This window comes from Aquarana catesbeiana, linkage group LG05 (assembly GCF_042186555.1).
Source record: "Aquarana catesbeiana isolate 2022-GZ linkage group LG05, ASM4218655v1, whole genome shotgun sequence".
Classification (NCBI taxonomy): domain Eukaryota; kingdom Metazoa; phylum Chordata; class Amphibia; order Anura; family Ranidae; genus Aquarana; species Aquarana catesbeiana.
The window spans coordinates 45,022,966-45,047,415 of NC_133328.1; the positions used below are offsets into that span (position 1 = coordinate 45,022,966).

Consider the following 24,450-nt stretch of genomic DNA (forward strand, 5'->3'; position numbering starts at 1 on the left):
CAAGTTCAAACAGGTGCCATTAATACAGGTAATGAGTGGAGGACAGAGGAGCCTCTTAAAGAAGAAGATACAGGTCTGTGAGAGCCAGAAATCTTGCTTGTTTGTAGGTGACCAAATACTTATTTTCCACCATAATTTGCAAATAAATTCTTTCAAAAATCAGACCATGTGATTGTCTGCATTTGTTTCCACATTTTGTCTCTCATAGTTGAGGTATACCTATGATGACAATTACAGGCCTCTCTCATCTTTTTAAGTGGGAAAACTTGCACAATTGTTGGCTGACTAAATACTTTTTTGCCCCACTGTATATTGTTGTTCCAATCTGCTTCCAAAGTTCGACCTAGAGGGTTTCTTTTTTTTTTTCTTTTCCAATTAATTTTGTGGATGTGGCACATGAGTGATTCACTCATGATGCTTGCTAGCTTAAAATGCCTTTACCTTGCAGGTCTTAAAAAAACAAAAAACAAAAAAAAAAAACAAAAAAAAACCAAACACCCCACTCAGCAGTTTACAACCGCTTTAAGAATCTCGATCTGACATGGTATCAGCCTCATGCAGTCCCTGTACAGCTGAGCTCACATCTGAGCATCGCGTCTAAGCATTTTTCCGGTGTTTCGTGCATGATTTTGGCGCTTTTTTTGCACATTTTTATACAGCGTTTTTGAGCTTTGGTGTCTTTTTTTAATAGCCAATAGAGAAAACGATCAACTGTTGCATTATTTGTTGCTAGGTTTTCAGCTATTTAACTTTTCTATCAGCTTTATTTCTTCTTCTTATTATTATTATTCATTAATAATTTTTTTTTGTTAGTGTAAGGGTTGAGTTAAAGTAGAACATTTTTTTTTCCATTTTGGATAGATTAGGGGAAGGTTTTAACCCCTATTAGATTTTATTTTACCATCTGTGTCTCATTTCAGTGATTTCCCTTCACTTCCTGTCCCATAGCCAAACAGGAAGTGAGAGGAAATCCCTGCAAATTAAGGGAATTCCATGAGGACCCCATGGTCACCAGAACTAACATCAAAATCCTCAATTAGTCCTAGGTGTTATACCAGAAAAATGCCATGCAGGTTCAGGATAATCCACCACAAAAGAAAAGGGTTATTTGATCATAGAAAACTCAGCCCCAAATACTAAATTTAAAGAGGAACTGCAGTCTGCTCACATAATTTTTTAATAAAAACACCTTTTCCATTCCATAGACGAAGTCTAATGAGACGAAACGCGTCGCGAGGACTCCACTGCCGCCATTATTTATCCAAAGCGCTCGTAACCACTTTTTAAATGAAAGTGTTTTACTTTTAATTAATTTAAATTTTGTACGGGATTACGCTATGTGGCCATTTCTTTCCATTTCCCATCGGTTATTATCTTCCGATGTGTAACCACTTGTATGGAGACGCATTTTTCATGAGGGTCTAGGACTATCCAGGTTCCCATCACAGAGGATTTCCAAGATTTCATCCCTATTGTTGGTTGACAATACAAGCATATTTGACTCATAAAACGTACGTTCTTTTGGGTTCAAATTATCTGGTAAGCCTGCATCCATCTCGGTGGTGGCTTTATCACATTGGTGTTCTTAGTTCCTATTCACTACATTGGCTACTCATGTGGGGATCGAGACTATTCAATCTCTAATATGGACTGCAATCACTTATTGCACACTGTGGATTTTTGAGATGTTTATGGACTTCAATAATTCACTTTGCACTTATTTCTATCCTTAATTCTAATCACATATATGTTTTATATTACAGGTGTTATTTTTATTTATATATAGGTTTATTGTGGTTCATTTGGACTCAATTTTGACCTATTTGTCCGTGCTTCTGGCAGGACTGTGTTAATTAAGCGCTACACTTATGCACTTTTCATTCTGAAGCTTCCCTCCAACCACTTGGCATATTATTTTATATATACTGCGATTCTGTACTTGCCAAATATGCTGCAAAAATCTCCCTCCACTAAGTCTGGCTGCATCCATTTTAACTGTGGGCAGCTGAAGCTGCTGCTTGGTCACTTCCTGGATTTACACAGAGGCACACCTCCAGCTCTGCAGCTCTCTTTGGCCCTCTTATGACTCCCCCCTCCCTTCCTGGCAATCTCTCTCTCTCGAAAGAGAGAGGGAGAGAGAGAGAGGGAAAGAGGGAGAGAGGGAGAGAGGGAGAGAGGGAGAGAGGGAGAGAGGGAGGGGGAGAGAGAGAGAGAGAGAGAGAGAGAGAGAGAGAGAGAGAGAGAGAGAGAGAGAGAGAGAGAGAGAGAGAGAGAGAGAGAGAGAGAGAGAGAGAGAGCTGTGCATGATGTCATAAGCCTAGCCTTTTTACCAGACAAACAGGAAGTGGGCTGTATAAGGTATTTACTGTCAGAAAAAAAAATGTTTTACTATCCAAAGTTAAAACAACAACAAGGGCAGAAGATTTAATAGAAGAAAAAAATGACTGAAGTTCCACTTTAAGGGGCTATAGAGGCCTGTGGGTTGGTGTTCCAGCCACAAATGTGATTGAATCAATCCGCTTTGTGATCTTTGTAAGCGATTATTTTTTCACTGTATGTTGAGTCTAGATATTACCAAGACTTTTTATTTTCTATTCAGAAAATGAAAAGAACATTACATCAGTCACTCGTTATGTACACTCACCAATTGCCACAAGGGGGAGCTCTGCTCACACATATAGGAATCCAGGCAAAAAAACAATGCATCTAAAGCCAGCCACATGCTAGTAGATTTTTAAAAGAATGTTCTTATGAGCATTTGTATGAAAATACTCAGTACATTCGACAAACTTGACGAATGCCATTTGAAAATACTTCAAAATTTTTGTTTGCTTTTAACTTTCGATTTTGAAATGAATGAACCTTTCAGAAGGAAAACCACATACACTACCAGAAATGCGTTTAAGAAAAATTTTTATCCTGCTCCTTGAAATCTGGAAAACCAATGTCGATCTGACCCCACTAACCATTAGATAATCACACTAATGTTCTTGAAACTAAACCATTCTAATGACATCCTACTGGTGTATGGACAGTAGAAAGTGGTTGTAAAGGTAGAAGGTTTTTTTATCATCCTAATGCATTTCATATATTAAGATAAAAAACCTTCTGTGTGCAGCAGCCCCCCTCAGCCCCTCTAATACTTCTCGATCCAGCGATGTTGCTCGAAAGACTCGGCTGTCCGGGGACTCTCCTTCCTCATTGGTTGAGATAGCAGAGGAGCACCATTGGTTTCTGCAGCTGTCAAAAAAAGTGAGCCAATGAGGACAGAGAGGGGGAGTCCGAGCCACAACACCGTGTCTGAATGGAGACACAGAGCAGCGGCTCGGCTCGGGTGCCTGCCATAGCTACTTTCTGTTGGGCCACTCGGCAAGAAAGAGGGGGTCAAGAGTGCCAGAGTGGGACCTGAGAAGAGGAGGATTGGGGCTGCCCTGTACAATACGATTACACAGAGCAGGTAAGTATAACATGTTTGTTATTTTTAAACGAAGAAAACGAGACTTTAGTACCACTTTAAAGGGGAACTGAAGTTCTGCTGTAAGAAACAGCAAGCTGGCAATGTCTCTTCTGCTTTAAAATGTCCCTATCTGCCTGCTCGATGTAAACAGAGTTGTGCATGCGCAGCTTGGCATACAGTCCTGGGCAGTGGCGGCCCATCCATTAAGGGCGCCGCCACCCCTATCCATGCATCCAGCACCCTAATCTAAATGCAGGGTGTCGGATGCATGGATTTCAATAGGAGGGGTGGGGGGGGGGGGGGTTTAAGCCAGAGGCTCCAATAGGCTTCAAGAAAGGGTGGGCTTGGGGCTGCACTCAAAATAAAAATACCACCAGCCGCCACTGGTGCCGGGACGGTTTTTGAATGCCGGGGCGACTAGCTCCTGGGCATGCGCAGGAGTGACATCATCCCAACCAATGAACAGGCCAGAAGACCTGAACTCAGAAGAAGATGCCAGCACCAGTGAGGAACCGCTGGCCAGGTAAGCAATCACCCCTGTAGTTCCATTTTAAGATGCAGTCCAGCATCTTACATATGTCTGCATTTTTTTTTTTTAGAAGTACAATTTGTTGAAAATATGAAGGCGTCGCATCAAATATCTGCCTGAATTTGGTCACACAGGTTCCGATCTGAATGTACAATCTCTTTCATATTTACAAAAGCATTGTGATGTGAGGGCCAACCTACAGTGGACCTATGACCCCACAGTCTGGCACTTTTACTGTACAATTGTTGGTAGACCTGTAGCAGATTGCACAGTAAGGTGTATGGGCAGCATTATACAGCCTTAAAGTCCTTCTTGTAATTGAACGGTTTTTGCATCAGGCGCACACCAATCACTGTAGCCTATGGGGTCCGATTCAAAGGTATAAAATAAAATACAAATAAAGATAAAGTACAAACTTCCATATAAAGTACAAACCTCCATATAAAGTACAAACTTCCATATAAAGTACAAACCTCCATGCACTCAGCCCTGTAAGGCACCAGAGGACTTAATCAAGCTGATTACAATAGGGTCCCCTTTGTTCAATGTCATTTCATTACATTCATGGTGAGATGTCTCTTCCACAATCATCTCTCCTTAGTTATATAAACTGACTGCACAGCGGCAATTTTCTCTCTTTTTTTTTTTTCTAGCTGCCTGTTAAGCAGTTGGGATGGAGCTACCAAGAGACCTTCACTTACCTGCGGCTGATCCATACTGAAGAGGTAACTTGCCATCAGCTGCAAGGCTTCGGGGCTGTTTGGACTATATTCAAGAGCTTTTTCAATGGCTTCTTTACATTTATCACCTGCTCCTTCTTCCATGCTGTCCACAGAGAGAAAACATGAAAAGGTTTAGTTTATCAGAGAGTTCTACTGATGGGTCAGTCCTCACCAAACCAGTTCTGATGGACCAAGTTACTTACTGACTCAATATAAGGCACTGCATAAATATACTGATCAGCCATAACCCTAAAACCGCCCACCTTACTGTATATTGATTAGGTTCCCATTTTGCCGTCAAAACAGCTCTGGCCTGTTGAGGCATGGATGCCCGTAGACCTCAGAAGGTATGATGTGGTATCTGGCACCAGGCTGTCAGGAGCAGATCCCTTAAGTCCTGTAAAATGCGAGGTACGACCTCAATAGATTGGACTTGTTTTTCCAGAACATCCTGCATGTGCTACATTGGATAGAAATCTTGAGAATTTGGAGGCCAAGTAAATACCTCAAACTTGTTGTTGTCATTAAACAATTCTTGAACCATTTTTGCAGTGTGACAGGTTGCATTATCCTGCTAAAACAGGCCACTGCCATCAGGAAATACCTTTTCCATGAAGGTGTGTATATGGTCACCACCAATGTTTAGGTAGGCGGTACATGTCAATATCCACATGAATGGCAGGACCCAAGGTTTCCCAGCAGAACATTGCCCAAAGCATCACACTGCCTCCGCCAGTTTCCCTTCTTCCCATACTGCATCCTGGTGCCATCTCTTCCCCAGGTAAACGACGCATACACACACGGTCATCCACATGATGTCAAAGTAAACATGATTCATCAGATCAGGCCACCTTCTTTCATTGCTCTGTGCTCCAGGTCTGATGCTCGTGTGTGTATTGTAGGTGCTTTTGGCTGAGGACACGGGTCAGTATGGGCACCCTGACAGGTCTGCAGTTATGCAGCCACATACACAACAAACCGCAATGCCCATTTTTTCTGCTTTCAACACATCAACTTCAGGGACAACCTGTTTACTAGCTGCCTAATATATCCTATCGACTTTCAGATACCAATAAAACTAGATAATCATTGTTATATACTTAAGATATCAGTGGTCATAAAGTTATGGCTAATCATTGTGTGTATATATATATATATATATATATATATATATACACATACATATACACACACACACATATACACATATACACACATATATACACCCACACCCGAAAGCTCCCAACTGCCCCTCTTTTATAACCAAATCTCTCTCTCTCCATCTTTCCTCCTCAGTTGTCCCCTCTTTATGGTATGATGTATAGACCTCTAGAAAAAAAATTAATCCAGAGATTTCCTTTGCAGGACTTTATTTCTGCTTCTGGTCAGACCCTCCCCAAGTTCCTCACCGTGTGCCCTGGGCTTACCTGTACCTCCTGGGTTCCCAGGACCTCCTAGGTGAGTGTTAGAAGAGAGAATGGTGGGAGATCAGTTAATATCCATTCATTGACCTTCCCTGTGAAGAATGAACCCAGGAGCGCTCGGCTCTGATTACTCACTCTGGCCAGGGGGATAAAGCTGTTCAAGCACAGTCTGTGCTTGATTAGCTTCAGCAAGGGGCAGAGGTAACATTAGGGGTGTAATAGATCTCCAATGACTCCCTTCCCCTTAAGATTGTAGTAAGGTTTAACAAAAGAAAATAAAAGTTTAAAACATTTTAAAGTTTAACAGTATGAATGAAAAAAAAAAAAAAGTTAAAAGCCCACTGCACCCAAATATGAACACAAATGCGTGCATTGAGCATTCCCACGTAAGAAAACAACAATTGTTCCACATATCGGTATTGCGGTGCACGCCAGAATGAGAGAAATTATTCTAGGACCATCATTTGTAGTTAACTTTTAAAGTGTTGTCAATGGACAATTTTGCGTGTGCAATTTTTAAAGCGTGACATGTTTGGCATTCCCTCAAAACAACCGCATCTTTTATATTTTACCAAAAAAATGACGACTACATTGCGTTTTTGTGCATTCGAATTTTTTTAAGCATTTTGCAATTGACAAGCATAATGGCTGCCAATTTGTTAGTAAAATAATACAAATAGTCACATAGGTGTTTAGTTACTAAAGCTGGAGAATGCAAAATCAGGCTCATTTCTGTATAGAAACCAATCGGCTCCTAACCTCAGCTTGTCCAATTAAGCTTTGGCAATACAACCTGGAAGCCGATTGGTTTCTATGCAGAAGTGACCCCGATTTTGCACTCTCCAGCTTTAGTAAATAAACCCCATAATAACATAGTACAGTCCAGCTCGTAGCATAAGGTTTAGGAACTGTTAGGGGGCAAAACTGACTGACTAGTGGGCCAAACAGTCAAACAACGAATGAGAGGTTATTTTAAAACAGCTGGCACTAAACCCCAAAAAAAAATTGTGATCATTTTTTGGTGAACACATGTTCAGCTGCTACATTAAAAAACAAAAATGTATGTGTAAAATAAAAAAATTAAAAGGTTTTAGATGATGACATGGGCATTATATTTAATGCTTTGATTTTGTCTCATATGTTATTTTTAGATTCACTTATTTGATGTTATCTATTATTTACATTTTTATTGGTGTTTTTAGCGCTTTTTTTTTTTTTTTTTTTTCCTTTTAAATGGACGGTGGTCTGTCATATGGGGGTCCCAATCAATGGTGTTAAAATTTATAGACTAGTGAGAAGATGTGACGACGATTGGGAGGTGATTTGAGAGTAGTTTAGTTAATTATTTAGTACAGTATATCTGTAACATTGAACTATTAAGTATCAATATTTAAAGTTTGGATAAATAATTCCTAAACATCAAAGAACCAATGGATTTGGATTGATTCATCTATTAGAGAGGTCTCTGCCCACCTTAAAGTGGGGTTCCACCCAAAAAAAAAAAAAAAAAAAAATACAAAAAAAATTTGGATATATTTTTTTTTTTTTTACTCATCTCTAAATGCCTGTTGCTAGGGGGTCCCTCGTAGTCTGCCTCTTCCAGTGCCTGGGCTGGTGACATCACTTCCCCTGGGCACAGGAAGGGCTCAGCTCTGCTCCCTCCCTCCTGTCAATCATCTGGGACCCATTACAGGTCCCAGGTGACTGAGCGGCCAATCACGCATGCGCAGTGGGTGCCAGGCTGTGAAGCCACAGCCTGGCGCCCACAGTTGCAATGCCGGCGCCACCGAACGGAGGGGGAGACGAGCGGGGCTTCGATCCCCCGCATCGCTGGACCCAGGGACAGGTAAGTGTCCAATTTAAAGTCAGCAGCTGCAGTATTTGTAGCTGCTGATTTTAAATTTTTTTTTTTTTTTGACTGGAACTCCTCTTTAAGTGGAATACAGAAGTTTTTCTTTGAAGAATAAAATAAAGGGGAGGTCAGAATCGATCTATTAATGCAAACTTTAAAGGGGTTGTAAAGGTAAAAATTTTTTCACCTTAATGCATTCTATGCATTAAGGTGAAAAAACTTTTGACAGTACCGCCGCCCCCAGCCCCCCCGTTTTACTTACCTGACGCCTCGAATCTTAGCTCCTCATCCTCGTCAGCTTCATTGCAGCTCAGCCTGGTCGCTGATTGGCTGCAGTGGATGGATTGAAAGCAGCGCAGCCATTGGCTCGCGCTGCTGTCAATCACATCCGATGACGCGGCGCGCCGGGGGGCGGGGCCGAGTGATACAGCGAGCGGCTATAGCCGCCGGCTGTATCACGGGAGCGCGCCCGCAAGCACTCACCACCGTGCGAGGGAGCTCGCATGAAGGTGGTAAATGCTTGCGGGGAGGAGCTGAAACAGCCGCCGAGGGACCCCAGAAGACCAGGTTCGGGGCCACTCTGTGCAGAACGAGCTGCACAGTGAAGGTAAGTATAACATGTTTGTTATTTTTAAAAAAAAAAAAAAACATCTTTACAACCCCTTTAATTTCAGGCAGGTCTAATATGCCAGAAAGCACCCAATCTTGAGATAGTGGCAAATTAATATGTTGGGTGTATTTTTTTTTTTTAATATTTATTTATTTATTTAAATTGGAGTTCAACCCAAGAATGGAACTTCTGCTTTTTGGATTCCTCCCCCCCTCCGGTGTCCCTTTTGGCACCTTTCAGGAGGGAGGGGGGGGAGCAGATACCTGTTTAATACAGGTATTTGCTCCCACTTCCATGCATAGATCACCACAGTACCTGCGGTGATATGTGCCATGTCCAGCCCCTCCTCTGGCCCCTCCTCTGTCCCCCCCGCTGTCTTCTGGGAGACACACAGGTACCAGAAGACAGCAGGGACCAGTGAGATAGCGCAGCGTGACTCGCGCATGTGCAGTAGGGAACCAGGCTGTGAAGCCGCAAGGCTTCACTTCCTAATTCCCTTACCGAAGATGCCGGGGCCTCCACCCGGGAGCCGAGGGACGGGTTGGCTTCAGGTGAGGACATCGCGGGCACCCTGGAGTAAGGGTACTAATATTAAAAGTCAGCAGCTGCAGTATTGCTGACCTTTTTTTTTTTTGTTCGGCAGCTTTAAATATATACTGTAGATTTGATTAACAGTACGTCATTTTTGTGCAACATAAGATATTGCATCTACCACCATTTTATTCTATGTGGGCTCCACTTTCTGAAAATATATCATTTTGGGGGGTTTAAAGTGCTTTTCTATGTACGTATATTTTGTACGTGTGCGCAAATTTGGTTTCAGCAGCGAAAGGTGTAAACCCCAAGTCAGCTGAAGGACCCGCCAACCAGGAGACTATTTTCCTGATATCATTTCAGCTTTAGCGGTGGAACCACTGACAAGGTCATGCTTTCCCTGCCCAGGGTCTACTTTTGAGTTTCCGCCAAGGTCTAATTCAAACGTTGTTGCTTTACCAAAAGTGAGAATTACAAAGAACTTAAAGGAGAAATCTGTGATTTTCACATCCTACACTTCAGAGGCAAAAAAAAAAAAAAAAAAACACAGGAGAATTCACAGACATGCCATTTACCAAAGATCAGTGAGATAGATCTCTGCGATGGAGCAGAACGCTGTGGAGATGTCCTTTGTAGTGACTTCATTCTCCTCTGGCCAGCTCGCGGCCCCCGACTGCAAAGAAGAAGAGAAAGACAAAGTGATGACTTTGCTGAGGAATTAAGACCGTTAGCGGAGCCATTATAAAAAAAACAATGTGTGATGTCTACAGAAGTTTTTCTCAACTTTACTGAACTTCTTAACCCTCTTTTAAAAGGGCAACTTTTTTTATCAAGCTGTTTGAGTGCCATGTTATGTTTGATAAATTCTTTAATTAAGGAAGAACTTCACCATCTACCAAAAGTTCAGTATCAAGTCCCTGCTAAAGCTAGTTATACAAGGATCAAAATTTAGCCGGTCCTTCCAGAACCGGGCAAATTTCCATCCATGTATGGCCACTGTGGTACAACAGAAGTTGATCTACAGACCGGGGAGGAGGGCAACAGGCTGGAGTTCCAAAAAAAAAAAAAAAGCAAAAAGGTACCCATACACATGGGATAAAATCGTCCAATCCAGCCATATCTGTGGAGGCCACCTGGTAGGCTTATTGGGGAAGAAGCAGGCCACACACACACTAGTAGATTTTCAAACACATGTTCATGTGTAAATTCCCAGAACATTTGATAGCTCAACGAATGTTGTTCAAAAGTACTTCAAAGTTTTGTTAGCTTTTTTTTTTTTTTTTTTTACGTTATAACAAACTTTTTATTTGCAAGATTGTACATAATATATGAAAAGCATTGGTACACATGTTTAACATCATACAGAAGATATTCCGTACACAAAGAACATGATACACATATATTTCTATCATGTAGTAAAGTTTTGTTAGCTTTTAACTCCTGATTTTGAAATGGACTTTCCTGAGCAAAAATCCACACTCACTGTTATGCCCTGTACACACGGTCGGAGAAAGTGCAATCGGATTGTGTTGTCAGAAATTCCGATTGTGTGTGGGCTCCATCGGTCTTTTTCTGTCTGAATTTACGACACAGAAAGCAGGATATAAAATTTTCCGACAACAAAATCCGATCCTTTAAATTCCGATCGTGCGCAGACAAATCCGATGTACAAAGTGCCACACATGCTCTGAATAAATTAAGGAGACAAAAGCTATTGTCTACTGCACCGTTTATAGTCCCGACGTACGTGTTTTTACGTCACCGTGTTCAGAACGATCGGATTTTCCGACAACTTTGTGCGACCGTGTGTATGCAAGACAAGTTTGAGCCAACATTCGTCTGAAAAAATCCAATGGATTTTGTTGTCGGAATGTCCCTTCAATGTCTGATCGTGCGTACATGGCATTAGAAATGTGTTAAAGAAAGATTTTCCCTCCTGATCCGTTGAGTTTTCTCATCACTGTGGTCAAAAACGAACATCGATTTGATCCCATTAACTATTAGAAAAACCAAACAAATGTTCTTAAAAGAAAACTTTTCAAATCAAATTTTACAAGTGTATTAGCCTTCTCACTGATAAGCCAGCAAACGAAAATGTCTTCACCCTCGCCTCAGTAACTTGAAGGTCGTGAAATTCAACCATTCACATTTATGGATGGTTGGCAATGGATAGCAAGTTACTGAAAACATGACATCATAACTCACCACTTGCGGCTGGCTCTGATAAGCGCTGATCATCATTTCCAATCCTTTATGGAAGTATTGTAAGGCTTCCTCCTTGCAATGAATCTGTCCGAGACACATGTATTTGGAGTGTCCTTTGTCTGGACTGAGCTCGGCGGCTCTCAGAAAGACGTGAACAAGAGTTAAGGAAGCAAAATGAGTTGGTCAAAATACAGTTATATCAAAAGTTATAACCTAGTATAACCTATTGCTCAAGTCCATTGTAAAACTATCAGTGGCCAGCATTAGTTCATAAAAGAAAAGAAGATGTGGCTGCAATACTCATCCTATATCGATTGCTGTACCAAACGAACTCACCAATCTAGTTCTTCCCTTTGAGAAAGTCATAGTCACGTGACGAAACGAGTCAGGCGGGGCCACGTCATTGCGTACAGCTGGAACACATGCACGGATGCTGATGATTCTCCTTAAGGGGGCAACACATGTATTAAAGGCGTGTTTACCCTTTGTGCACTGGATTTAGTGCACTTCATTTGTGAGTCTTTCTTAAGCTATTTTAATAAAAAAGGGTGATGTTTTTAAGCATACTGCACTATGGGAGCCATTTTGTTTTTTTGAGTAACTACTGCTAAAGGAGGAGCTGACTGTATACAGAAGACATAAGATTGATACATTGGGTAAAAAAAAAAGATTATCAGTCCAAAGCGCTAATAGACCTTACTTTTCAATGGGTCCAACTCATAGGTAAGCAGCCCGTTTGGAAGGTGGCGGAGCACTTCCCAGGTGGTGAATATAGTGACATTTGGACACACATATCAATCTAGAGGAGAAGAACTGCAGTGTAATACAAAAGTTTAAAAATATGCTGAAGACACATTTTGGTGATATATGGATATTTATTTTATTTGTGAACAGACTTTTAAAAAATAAGATTCTCTGTGCATGTATGAAAGCAAATGTTAAGATACACATTTATTGACTGGTTTGTTGATATAGGAGGTTGCGCGTCACTTATTAACGTGTATATATCACCGATCCAATGCTGCTACTCTTCTGGGTTAAATGACCCCCAGCACCATTTAACGTTTTTTCTGTAAGCTCAGGGCATCAAGAGGCCAGATCCTACCCTTAACCAACAGGAAAATGGTGCGTCACTCTCTGATGAAGAGGGTGAAGAGAGCCTGTGACGTCACACTACCAGAACAATATCATCTAGAATAAAAGGTGTGTTGATAGTAATTTTGTTTTGTTGTTTAACCCTTACCCTCCAAAAGATTTACCTCCACCTTCATGACCAGGCCATTTTTTGCTTTTTGGCACTGTGTTATTTTAACTTACAAATACAAGGTCATACAACACCGTACCCAAAATAAATTTATATATTTTTTTCACATAAATAGGGCTTTCTTTTAGTGATCTCTGATCACCACTGGGTGTTTTATTCATTGCGCTATAAATTACCTACTTGCCGACTGGCTCACGCCGATATACGTCGGCAAAGTGGCACGTTCCTGCAAAACGACGTATGGGCACATCTTCCCCTTTAAGAGCCACAGCAGGCATGCACGCGCGCGCCCGCTGCACGGCGGGGTCCCAATGCACGTTGCCAGCCACCCACGATCGCAGGCACGAGAGCTAGAATGGGGATTTGTGTGTGCAAACACACAAATCCATGTTCTGACAGGGGAGAGGAGACAGATCGTTTGTTCCTAGAAAGTAGGAACAGTGATATGTCTCCTCCCCCAGTCAATCCCATCCCCCCACAGTATATAACACTCACAAGGAAATACATTTAACCCGTTGATCGCCCCCTAGTGTTAACAGTACCGCTAACAATCATAGATCACCGCATTACTAGTTTAAAAAAAGGTAAAAATAAATAAATAAAAATGCCATAAATCTTTCCCATAGTTTGTAGACACTATAACTTTTGCGCAAACCAATCAATATACGCTTATTGCGATTTTTTTTACCAAAAATATGTAGAAGAATACGTATTGGCCTAAACTGATGAAGAAATTCGTTTTTTTTTTTAATTTTTGAGGATATTTATTATAGCAAAATTAAAAAATTGTTTATTTTTCAAAATTGTTGTTTTTTTTGTTTATGGCGCAAAAAATAAAAACCGCAGAGGTGATCAAATACCACCAAAAGAAAGCTCTATTTGTGGGGAAAAAAGGAAACCAATTTTGTTTGTGTAAGAATCTTCCGCTCTGTAAGTGGTTAAAAAAGACCAAAAATTATGGGGAAAAAAAATACTGTGATCAGTGCTAAAAATATAAACTGTCACTGTACTAATGACACTGGCTGGGAAGGGGTTAGCATCTAGGGCGATCAAAGGGTTAAATGTGTGCCTAACAGTGCTTGGTGCATTCACTATGTGCTGTTTTTACTAAGGGATGTGCCGGTTTTTATTCCCTGCTTTGCAGGGAAACAAAAACCGGCACATCCCAGGATGGCAGGAAAGAGCTCTGTATGGTTTACATTCACAGAACTCTGTCCTGTCATTCTTTTCGCCGATGGTCAATCATTGGCCGGGACCCGCTGATCAGCTTGTGCTGTGACTAATCACTACATACATGATCCAGAGCAGAAATACCCCTCTGCCGCCATACTCCTACGTGATACGGTCAGCAAACGGTTACAAGAAAAAGTGCAGGGTTGCACCAATGAGGGTAAAGGACAATTGCTGGAGGGGAAAGTTGATCCAGAGCTCGAAGTTGGGATTTAAATTCACAGTCCACATCAATCACTAGGCCATCACTAATAAATTAAATAACTAAATGAGTGAGCAGTACCTCTTTTTACACACATTCCTGGGATCCAAGCCTAAGCAAAGATCCCTGGACTGACCACCATGAGCATCCATAGGACTGCAGTCCAGAATGTAGAAAGGATATCTGTTTGGCTTTGTCAGCATCGCCCAGCTCCATACAGATGTTCCCCATCATGTCCAGTATCTCCAGGTTGTCCGGCTCTATGTCCAGGGCTCGCTGACAAAACAGCCTGGCCATCTCATAGTTCAAATTGTCCAAATATTCTTCAGTCTTTCAAAATAAAAAAAAAATAAAAACATTAAAATTCAAAGATTAAAATGAATATTTGTTTGTAGCAGTTAAAGTGACCATCACTAATTCTAAAAGAAAAAAACAAGCACGCCCTGCTAAGAAAATGCTTAAAGTAGTATTAAACCCTCAGGGTTATTTAAAGTTTAACACATTGAGCACAATATTAAAATTATGAATTATTCAATTAATTTTAAACTGTAAAAATTCTTACACCAACACTTGCCATTTAAACTATTTAATGCTGCTGGCTCCTGCTCTCTCATTGCTGCTTCCCTGAACTTCTTGTCTTCACAGGAAAAAGTTAACAGTAGACACTGCAGTCTGGTGCTAGTATGTTAGCTTGGAGAAGGAAGAGAGAAGGAGGGGCCCCCCCTTGCCTTCCTAGGATAAGGTGGCCCCTTTACCACTTCTCCCTCCGATCGCCCATCAAAGGGGGGCCCTTCTCCCTCCGATCGCCCATCAAAGGGGGGCCCTTCTCCCTCCGATCGCCCATCAAAGGGGGGCCCTTCTCCCTCCGATCGCCCATCAAAGGGGGGCCCTTCTCCCTCCGATCGCCCATCAAAGGGGGGCCCTTCTCCCTCCGATCGCCCATCAAAGGGGGGCCCTTCTCCCTCCGATAGCCCATCAAAGGGGGGCCCTTCTCCCTCCGATAGCCCATCAAAGGGGGGTCCTTCTCCCTCCGATAGCCCATCAAAGGGGGGCCCTTCTCCCTCCGATAGCCCATCAAAGGGGGGCCCTTCTCCCTCCGATAGCCCATCAAAGGGGGGTCCTTCTCCCTTTGATTGGCAATCATTGGGGGCCCTTCTCCCTTTCATTACCAATCTAAAGGAAGATGTACAATTTAAGTTTTTTTTATTATTTATTTTATTCAAAACTTTATTTTCTACACCGTCTCTAACTTTTTTTTTTTATCAACTTTATTGCTTTCACAAGGGATGAACAACATCCCTTGTGAAAGCATGAGCCATAACCCGAATCTCTTCTCTGGGCTCCAATGCAGCTGATCAAACACAGATCGGTCTGATCACAAGCTTTCCTGGCCGATAACAGCCAGGAAAACAAAGAGCCTGAACCCGGGGTTACAGAGAGGCAGGAACAACGTCAGTTCTTCTCTCTCTGTGTAGTGTCCCCATCGCATTACTCCCGGGCTCTGTGATTGGATGGCAGAGCCATGGAAAGGTGCCGGAGGCAGTGAGAGGGGAAGGGGGGGACCCCCTTCCACCACCCGCAGAAGTGACTGAGTGGCTGTTCAGCCACTCTAATCACTTCTGGTAAAGAGGGAAATCGCCAACTGAAAATTTTCATGCCGGGATGATGTCTGCAGGTGGAGGCATCATCCCAGTATAGCCACTTCAACCCAAGGACATCATATGACATAACACGGGCAGGAACTGGTTAGAGAAAATACTGTATTAATGTAATGTACCCAATAACAACTTAAAAGTTTATAAAACATAGACATCAGCTTCACATTACATTTTGTCTTTAATGCGGTAGTAAACCGCTGGTGGTTAAAAATAAAAAAAATATTCCTGCAAGGCAATGTCATAATGTGCTAGTATGCATTGCATACTAGCACATTATGAGAAACCTACCTTAGAACGAAGCCCTCCTGTGCTGCGATGTCACCATTGAGACGGCTGACATCTTCCCTCCGGTCTTCCTTCCAAGTACGCGTCCTCCGAGTACGAGTGGCCAGGGGGCGCGATGACATCACTTCCGTGCATGCACGCGGGAGCCGCCGTTTCCGGCACGGGCTCTGAAGGTCTGGCACTGTAAGCAGGACATTCAGAGCGCATGCGCCAATGACATAGCCGGCTGCATGCACTCTGAATATCTCCTAAACAGTGCAGGTTTAGGAGATATCCACAGTACCTACAGGGAAGCCTTATTATAGGCTTTCCCTATAGGTACAAGTGGTAGTACAAAGTTTACTACCACTTTAAAAGCTCATCTTCTTTCAGCTGTAAGCTTGTAAAAAAATGTTGTTGCAACCTACATACATGTAATGTACAGTAGTGATGTCATCGCCATCTAGCAGCCAATGTGCACACTACTTAGCTCAATGTTATCCTACTAGAGGGCACAAACAAGAAACCTCTAGATGCCTGTGAGGGGGGGCCCCCCAAGGTTCTGACTGCCTAGGGGCCTCCACAGAATTTATTCTGCTACTGACATGGAGGGAGTATTGTCACCCTAAGGCAGGAGGTAACTGGTAGAGTCACCAGGCAAAATAAAGAAAAAAAACTCTGAAATAGGGAAACTTTTGCAGCCATCACATCTAAGGTCTGATAAGTATCAATATATTCGTTTTGGGGCGTGAAAAAAAAACAAAAAAAAAAAAAACACTAGTTAATTGCTTTATGATTGCATTTCTCACCAATTAGGTGCAAGGGAAAAAGAAATATGTGATGAGTGCAATGATTTTTTTTTTAGGTGACTGTCTTCTGTAGACAATCTGGACATAGGAGTCATGCTTGTGCATCAAAACTGTACATTCAACAGCTAACACTACAGTATATACACATTGACCCTGTATGGTGCCACCTAGTGTTCACACAGTATGTTGCGTACTGTATCTATTTCCATATCACCTTCTCCAGGAACTGATGTACTGAATATTTCTGAGCGTTTTTCTTTTTTGCTTTGTTTTGCATCCTGATGTTCCTGCGATCTTGTGCTGACAAGCCAGCTACATCATGTCCTAAAGAGAACAACATAAGAGACAGTTATATGTTAACTAGAAGAAAAACTCTAACGGAAAAGCAGGATGTTATTTAAAAATGAGTTGTTGAAATCGCTAATTTTACAAATAACCATATTTGCCTTTTACTGGAATTGCAGCTAATTGGTGTCAGAAACCATGAAATCAGACCGAGACAGAAGAATAGTTAAACCACACTTGTTTAATAATAAAAGAACATATGTATGTAATGTAGTCAAAACATAGCCAAAGTTCAGTAACTGGAACGGACAGTCAGCCAAGCCAGAAGTCAGGGAACAATGTAGTGGAACAGCAAGCAGGATTTGGAGCCAGAAGGGATGTCAGCAAAGCAAGTCTTTAAACAGGAACGCAGGCCATAGTTTCTAGTGATGTGACCAAGGCGAAGGCAGAGCTCCTCTGGACTGGACAGCTTAAGTAGGCAGGACTGACGAGCAGGATCATCAACAGCTGGGTAACTGTGGAGAGAGTTGGGAGCTGGCAATTAGCCGACAGCTGAGTGGTCAGCTCAGAGAAGGAAGGGCTGAGCCCAGCCCTAACAATTGGCAGCTGTAGGCCTAACATAGATGGCTCAGTTTTCAGCTCCAGGAAAATGGGGGAGCAAGGTCATCGCAGCGCTGCAGGGGATCGCTAAGCTGGGTAAATCTGCCATAAACGTGCTAATATGCTTTACATACTTACACATTGGGAGAGATTTACTAAAACCGGAGCACCAAGAATCTGGTACAGCTAGGCATGGTAGCCGATCGGCTTCTAACTTAAGTCTGTTCAATTAAGCTTTGACAATAAAACCTGGAAGCCGATTGGTTTCTATGTACCAGATTTTGTATCTTCAGTGTTAGTAAATCAATCCCATTATGGCTCCTTTGGGTTGAAAATTTCTCATTAAGTCTAACAGTCTAATTTAAATCCATCTCCAGGTCCCCATGACACTATATCATGCAATTTTTGCCTTGAAGGGGTTTTCAGGCCAGCCATATGAAGTACAGAGTCCACTTCTGATGGTGGGAGACATCCTATGCAATACTATAAGTGAGTATTGGGGTATTTGGGAGTACAGGGGACCCACGATTCACTGCACTTCCAGGATGTCCTCAGTCTTCTAGATTGAGTGGTGCTGGGTGTCATTTGACCTGGAAGACTGAGGACATCTGGTGGCAAAAAAAAACATTACCACAGGTAGTTATTAATTGCAGTAGCCTGAGCTTTAAACTGCAGTGGGGGCAGCCAACATTTCCCTTAATGTGAAAATATCCACAGCATACTAGCACATTATGACACGCTTATCTCTGGGTGTGCTCTCCTCCAGCGATGTGAGGTCCAACCAGTTGGCATCCACTCCATCCTCAGCCATTGCGATGTCTTTTTCCTCTTCTTCTGGGTCCGCCATCTTCTTGCTTCATCCAATGGACGGACACTGATGGGGGTTACGTTACCTTGGCAGTCAGCTAGATTCCCTGTATATGCAAGATGCCAGGATTGTACACTGTACTGTGCATCACTTTTTTTTTGGTACAGATAAAAAAATTCAAGCAAAAAAAAAAAAAAAAGAGTTTTTTGTAGAAAATACTTTATTTCCACTTTAACTGCAGCAAAGAAAAGTCAAGGCACCAAGCTGGCTGCGCAGATCCTAGGGCTGGATGGATAGTAATAGATATTCTTTGTAGCAAAAAAGCCCCCATACATGTATTTAATCTGTGTATTCTACTGTTTGCCTAGAGTCCCCCTTTAAAGTACAAAGAGAGAAATTTACAATAAATATCAACAAGCTCATCTACAGTTGTGCTCATAAGTTTACATACCCCTGTCAGAATTTATGATTTCTTGGCCATTTTTCAGAGAATATGAATGATAGCACAAAAAGTTTTCTTTCACTCATGGTTAGTGTTTGGCTGAAGCCATTTAATATCAATAAACTATGTTTTACTCTTTTTAAATCATAATCACAACAGAAACTAGTCAAATGACCCTGATCAAAAGTTTACATACCCCAGTTCTTAATACCGTGTATTGCCCCCTTTAACATCAATGACAGCTTGAAGACTTTTGTGGTATTTGTGGATGAGGCTCTTTATCTTCTCAGATGGTAAAGCTGCCCATTCCTCTTGGCAAAAAGCCTCCAGTTCCTGTAAATTCTTGGGCTGTCTTGCATCAACTGCACGTTTGGGATCTCCCCAGAGTGGATCAATGATATTGAGGTCAGGAGACTGAGATGGCCATTCCAGAACCTTCACTTTATTCTGCTGTAGCCAATGACAGGTTGACTTGGCCTTGTGTTTTGGATCATTGTCATGTTGGAATGTCCAAATACGTCCCATGCGCAGCTTCCTGGCTGATGAATGCAAAATGTTCCTCCAGTACTTTTTGATAATATTCTGCATTCATCTTGCCATCAATTTTGGCCAAATTTCCTGTGCCTTTGCAGCTCACACATCCCCAAAACATCAGTGATCCACCTAACGCTGTATCTTGGCCTAGGCTGACAAGGCCCAGGCCTAGGACGGCACTTTGCAGGGGGGCGGCATGAAAAGAGCCCCCCCCCGGCTTGCATTACACTTTTAGTGTAGAGCCAGTCTTACGGTGCGGACTGGGCCGGGAGGCACATTGTTCTGGTGCCCCCATTAGGCGGCCACACTGCTGCCGGTATGCGGGTGCCCAGCGTTCCGCAACTGTGGGGGGGCCTCCGCTTCTAGTTTTAACTGTCCTATCATCACAGTGGACCTTTCACCTGAGTTCTCAGCTACAGTTCAGGGCAGGTCTTAAACAGGAAGGGGTGTGGCCCTGACAGGAAGGGGTGGTCATATTTAAATTAGGGGATGCACAAGTTTAGTCAGGCCTAGGGCAGCACAAAACCTAAATACACCACTGGATCCACCTCCGTGTTTCACAGTAGGAATGGTGTATCTTTCACCATAGGCCTTGTTGATTCCTCTCCAAATGAAGTGTTTATGGTTTTTTCCAAAAAGCTAAATTTTGGTCTCATCATTCCAAATGACTTTGTGCCAGAAGGTTTGAGGCTTGTCTCTGTGCTGATTGGCGTATTGTAAGCGGGATACTTTGTGGCATTTGCGTAGTAATTGCTTTCTTTTGGCGACGTGACCATGCAGCCCATCTTTTAAGTGCCTCCTTATTGTGCATCTTGAAACAGCCACACCACATGTTTTCAGAGAGTCCTGTATTTCACCTGAAGTTATTTGTGGGTTTTTCTTTGCATCCCGAACAATTTTCCTGGCAGTTGTAGCTGAAATTTTAGTTGGTCTACCTGACCGTGGTTTGGTTTCAACAGAACCCCTCATTTTCCACTTCTTTATTAGAGTTTGAACACTGCTTATTGGCATTCTCAATTTCTTGGATATCTTTTTATATCCCTTTCCTGTTTTATACAGTTCAACTACCTTTTCCCGCAGATCCTTTGGCAATTTTTTTGCTTTTCCCATGACTCAGAATCCAGAAATGTCAGTGAAACTCTGGATGAAAGATGCAAAGGTATGTCAGGAGTCCAGAAACTCATTGACCTTTTATACACACACACACACTAATTACAAGCAAACAGATCACAGGTGAGGATGGTTACCGTTAATAGCCATTCAAACCCCTTTGTGTCAACTTGTGTGCATGTTATCAGGCCAAAATCACCAGGGTATGTAAACTTTTGATCAGGGTCATTTGGGTAGTTTCTGTTGTTATTATGATTTAAAAAGCGTAAACACAGTTGATTAGTAATAAATGGCTTCACCCAAACACTAACCATGAGTGAAAGAAAAGTTTTTGTGTTATCATTCATATTCTCTGAAAAATGGCCAAGAAATCATAAATTCGGCCAGGGTATGTAAACTTATGAACACAACTGTAGATGAGCTTGTTGATATTTATTGTAAATTTCTCTCTTTGTACTTTAAAGGGGAACTCTAGGCAAACAGTAAAATACATGTATGGGGGCTTTTTTGCAACAAAGAATATCTATTACTATCCATCCAGCCCTAGGATCTGCGCAGCCAGCTTAGTGCCTTGACTTTTCTTTGCTGCAGTTAAAGTGGAAATAAAGTATTTTCTGCAAAAAACTTTGCCAAGATAACAGTGCCTGTCCATTGGATGAAGGGAAACATTAAGGCGTTAGCATTCCAAGACATTTTGGACAATTTCATGCTCCCAACTTTGTGGGAACAGTTTGGGGATGGCCCCTTCCTGTTCCAACATGACTGCACACCAGTGCACAAAGCAAGGTCCATAAAGATATGGATGAGCGAGTTTGGAGTGCAGAAACTTGACTGGCCTGCACAACCCCATAAAACACCTTTGGGATGAATTAGAGTGGAGACTGCGAGCCAGGCGTTCTCGTCCAACATCAGTGCCTGACTTTACAAATGCGCTTCTGGAAGAATGGTCAAACATTCCCATAGACACACTCCTAAACCTTCAGCCTTCCCAGAAGAGTTGAAGCTGCAAAGGGTGTGCCAACTCCCAATACTTTTGACAAAAAGGGGGGGCAGATCTGGGAACACCGGGATTGGGGGGGGCAGATCTGGAAACACCGGGACGGGGGGGGCAGATCTGGAAACACCGGGACTGGGGGGGCAGATCTGGGAACACCGGGACTGGGGGGGCAGATCTGGGAACACCGGGACTGGGGGGGCAGATCTGGGAACACCGGGACTGGGGGGGCAGATCTGGGAACACCGGGACTGGGGGGGCAGATCTGGGAACACCGGGACTGGGGGGGCAGATCTGGGAACACCGGGACTGGGGGGGCAGATCTGGGAACACCGGGACTGGGGGGGCAGATCTGGGAACACCGGGACTGGGGGGGCAGATCTGGGAACACCGGGACTGGGGGGGCAGATCTGGGAACACCGGGACTGGGGGGGCAGATCTGGGAACACCGGGACTGGGGGGGCAGATCTGGGAACACCGGGACTGGGGGGGCAGATCTGGGAACACCGGGACTGGGGGGGCAGATCTGGGAACACCGGGACTGGGGGGGCAGATCTGGGAACACCGGGACTGGGGGGGCAGATCTGGGAACACCGGGACGGGGGGGCAGATCTGGGAACACCGGGACGGGGGGGGGGGGCAGATCTGGAAACACCGGGACGGGGGGGCAGATCTGGAAACACCGGGAGGGGGGGGCAGATCTGGAAACACCGGGAGGGGGGGGGCAGATCTGGAAACACCGGGAGGGGGGGGCAGATCTGGAAACACCGGGAGGGGGGGGGCAGATCTGGAAACACCGGGAGGGGGGAGCAGATCTGGAAACACCGGGAGGGGGGAGCAGATCTGGAAACACCGGGACGGGGGGAGGCAGATCTGGAAACACCGGGACGGGGGGGGCAGATCTGGAAACACCGGGACGGGGGGGGGCAGATCTGGAAACACCGGGACGGGGGGGGGGGGGCAGATCTGGAAACACCGGGACGGGGGGGGGCAGATCTGGAAACACCGGGACGGGGGGGGGGGCAGATCTGGAAACACCGAGACGGGGGGAGGCAGATCTGGAAACACCGGGACGGGGGGGGCAGATCTGGAAACACCGGGACGGGGGGGGGGGCAGATCTGGAAACACCGGGACGGGGGGGGGGGGGCAGATCTGGAAACACCGGGACGGGGGGGGGGCAGATCTGGAAACACCGGGACGGGGGGGGGGCAGATCTGGAAACACCGAGACGGGGGGGCAGATCTGGGAAAACCGGGACGGGGGGGCAGATCTGGGAAAACCGGGACGGGGGGGCAGATCTGGGTACACCGGGACGGGGGGGCAGATCTGGGTACACCGGGACGGGGGGGCAGATCTGGGTACACCGGGACGGGGGGGCAGATCTGGGTACACCGGGACGGGGGGGCAGATCTGGGTACACCGGGACGGGGGGGCAGATCTGGGTACACCGGGACGGGGGGGCAGATCTGGGTACACCGGGACGGGGGGGGCAGATCTGGGTACACCGGGACGGGGGGGCAGATCTGGGTACACCGGGACGGGGGGGCAGATCTGGGTACACCGGGACGGGGGGGCAGATCTGGGTACACCGGGACGGGGGGGCAGATCTGGGTACACCGGGACGGGGGGGCAGATCTGGGAACACCGGGACAGGGGGGCAGATCTGGGAACACCGGGACGGGGGGGGGGGGGGCAGATCTTAGTACTCTGCTATGTGGTCAGAACTTACTACACCAGTATGTGATCATATCTCTGCACACCAGTACTGGATGAGATTTTAGTACACCAGCATGGGATCAGATGTTAGTACAGCAGTATGAAATGTGATGGATCTGCTCACCTCCTCTCCTCTGTCTCCTCTTGTTGCTCTTCTTGCTTTTATTTTGTCCTCCCATAGCTGACAGACCCGACCACACTCTGCTCTCCACACTCTGCTCTCCACACTCTGCTCTCTGTACACTCAGATCACTTCCTGCAGCACCATGTGCAGAGCAATGTGTGGATCTCAGCTGGGACGGCAGCCGCCTGAGGACAAACCTCCTCCACATGCGATCCTGACACGTCTGATCTGCTTACATTGTATTCTTTGTGAGATCATATATAGTATAGCGAGTGAAAAGAAACTTTACTTAGGACTCTGATAATGAAGAAAGTCTGTTCTCCCCGCCTGATAAATATGAAATGGAGCAGACAGAAGAGACTGAATGTTGGGATATGTTTATTTATTTGTCAGTTTACTACACTTCATAGTGCATTATTATTATAATCCATATATTATTGTTACTCTTATTATTATTATTATTATTTACCATGTATTATTATAATTATCATCATTATTATTACTACTATTATAATTATTATTATGTATTATTGTTACTACTAATATTTACCTATTATTATTAGTATTATTACTATTATTATTATTATCATCAACCATATTATTATTATTATCCTCAACCATATTATTATTACTATCTATTAAATGTATTAAAATTAATATTATTTAATATTGTTATTATTTGCCATTTATTATAATTATTATTATCAATGTGTTATCATTATCCATTTATTATTGTTTCTATTATTAATATTATTATTTACCGTGTAGTATAATTATCATTATTAACCATATATTCTATTTTTATTACTATTATAATTATTGTAACTATGATTATTTTTTATTATTATAAACATATTATTATTACTGGCCATGTATTATTATTATTGTTGTTGTTATTATTAATATTATCCATATATTATTGTTACTATTATTATTATTATTTGTAGGTATAAATAAAATTATTAACCATATATTGTTATTACTGTAATAATAATAATAGCTAGTAGTAGTACTTTTTTCCATTTATTAATATAAATATTATTATTATTATTATCGCTGTCCATATGCTATTATTA

General features: G+C 43.4%; 1 protein-coding gene across 2 annotated transcripts in view; it reads right to left on the reverse strand.

Annotated features, from left to right (window-relative positions):
* The window catches only part of LOC141144213 (uncharacterized), a 731,403-nt gene extending 707,806 nt beyond the window's left edge, over nucleotides 1-23,597 (reverse strand). For both annotated transcript variants that reach the window (XM_073629665.1, XM_073629666.1), the window contains exons 1-6: nucleotides 23,375-23,597; nucleotides 16,975-17,084; nucleotides 14,213-14,359; nucleotides 11,334-11,483; nucleotides 9,704-9,801; nucleotides 4,688-4,811 (exon numbers count right to left, since the gene is read on the reverse strand). In XM_073629665.1, coding sequence (XP_073485766.1) covers nucleotides 4,688-4,811; nucleotides 9,704-9,801; nucleotides 11,334-11,483; nucleotides 14,213-14,359; nucleotides 16,975-17,084; nucleotides 23,375-23,582 — 837 coding nt within the window. In that variant the 5' untranslated portion in view covers nucleotides 23,583-23,597. The remainder of the gene's footprint in view (nucleotides 1-4,687; nucleotides 4,812-9,703; nucleotides 9,802-11,333; nucleotides 11,484-14,212; nucleotides 14,360-16,974; nucleotides 17,085-23,374) is intronic.
* Nucleotides 23,598-24,450: the final 853 nt, after the last annotated feature.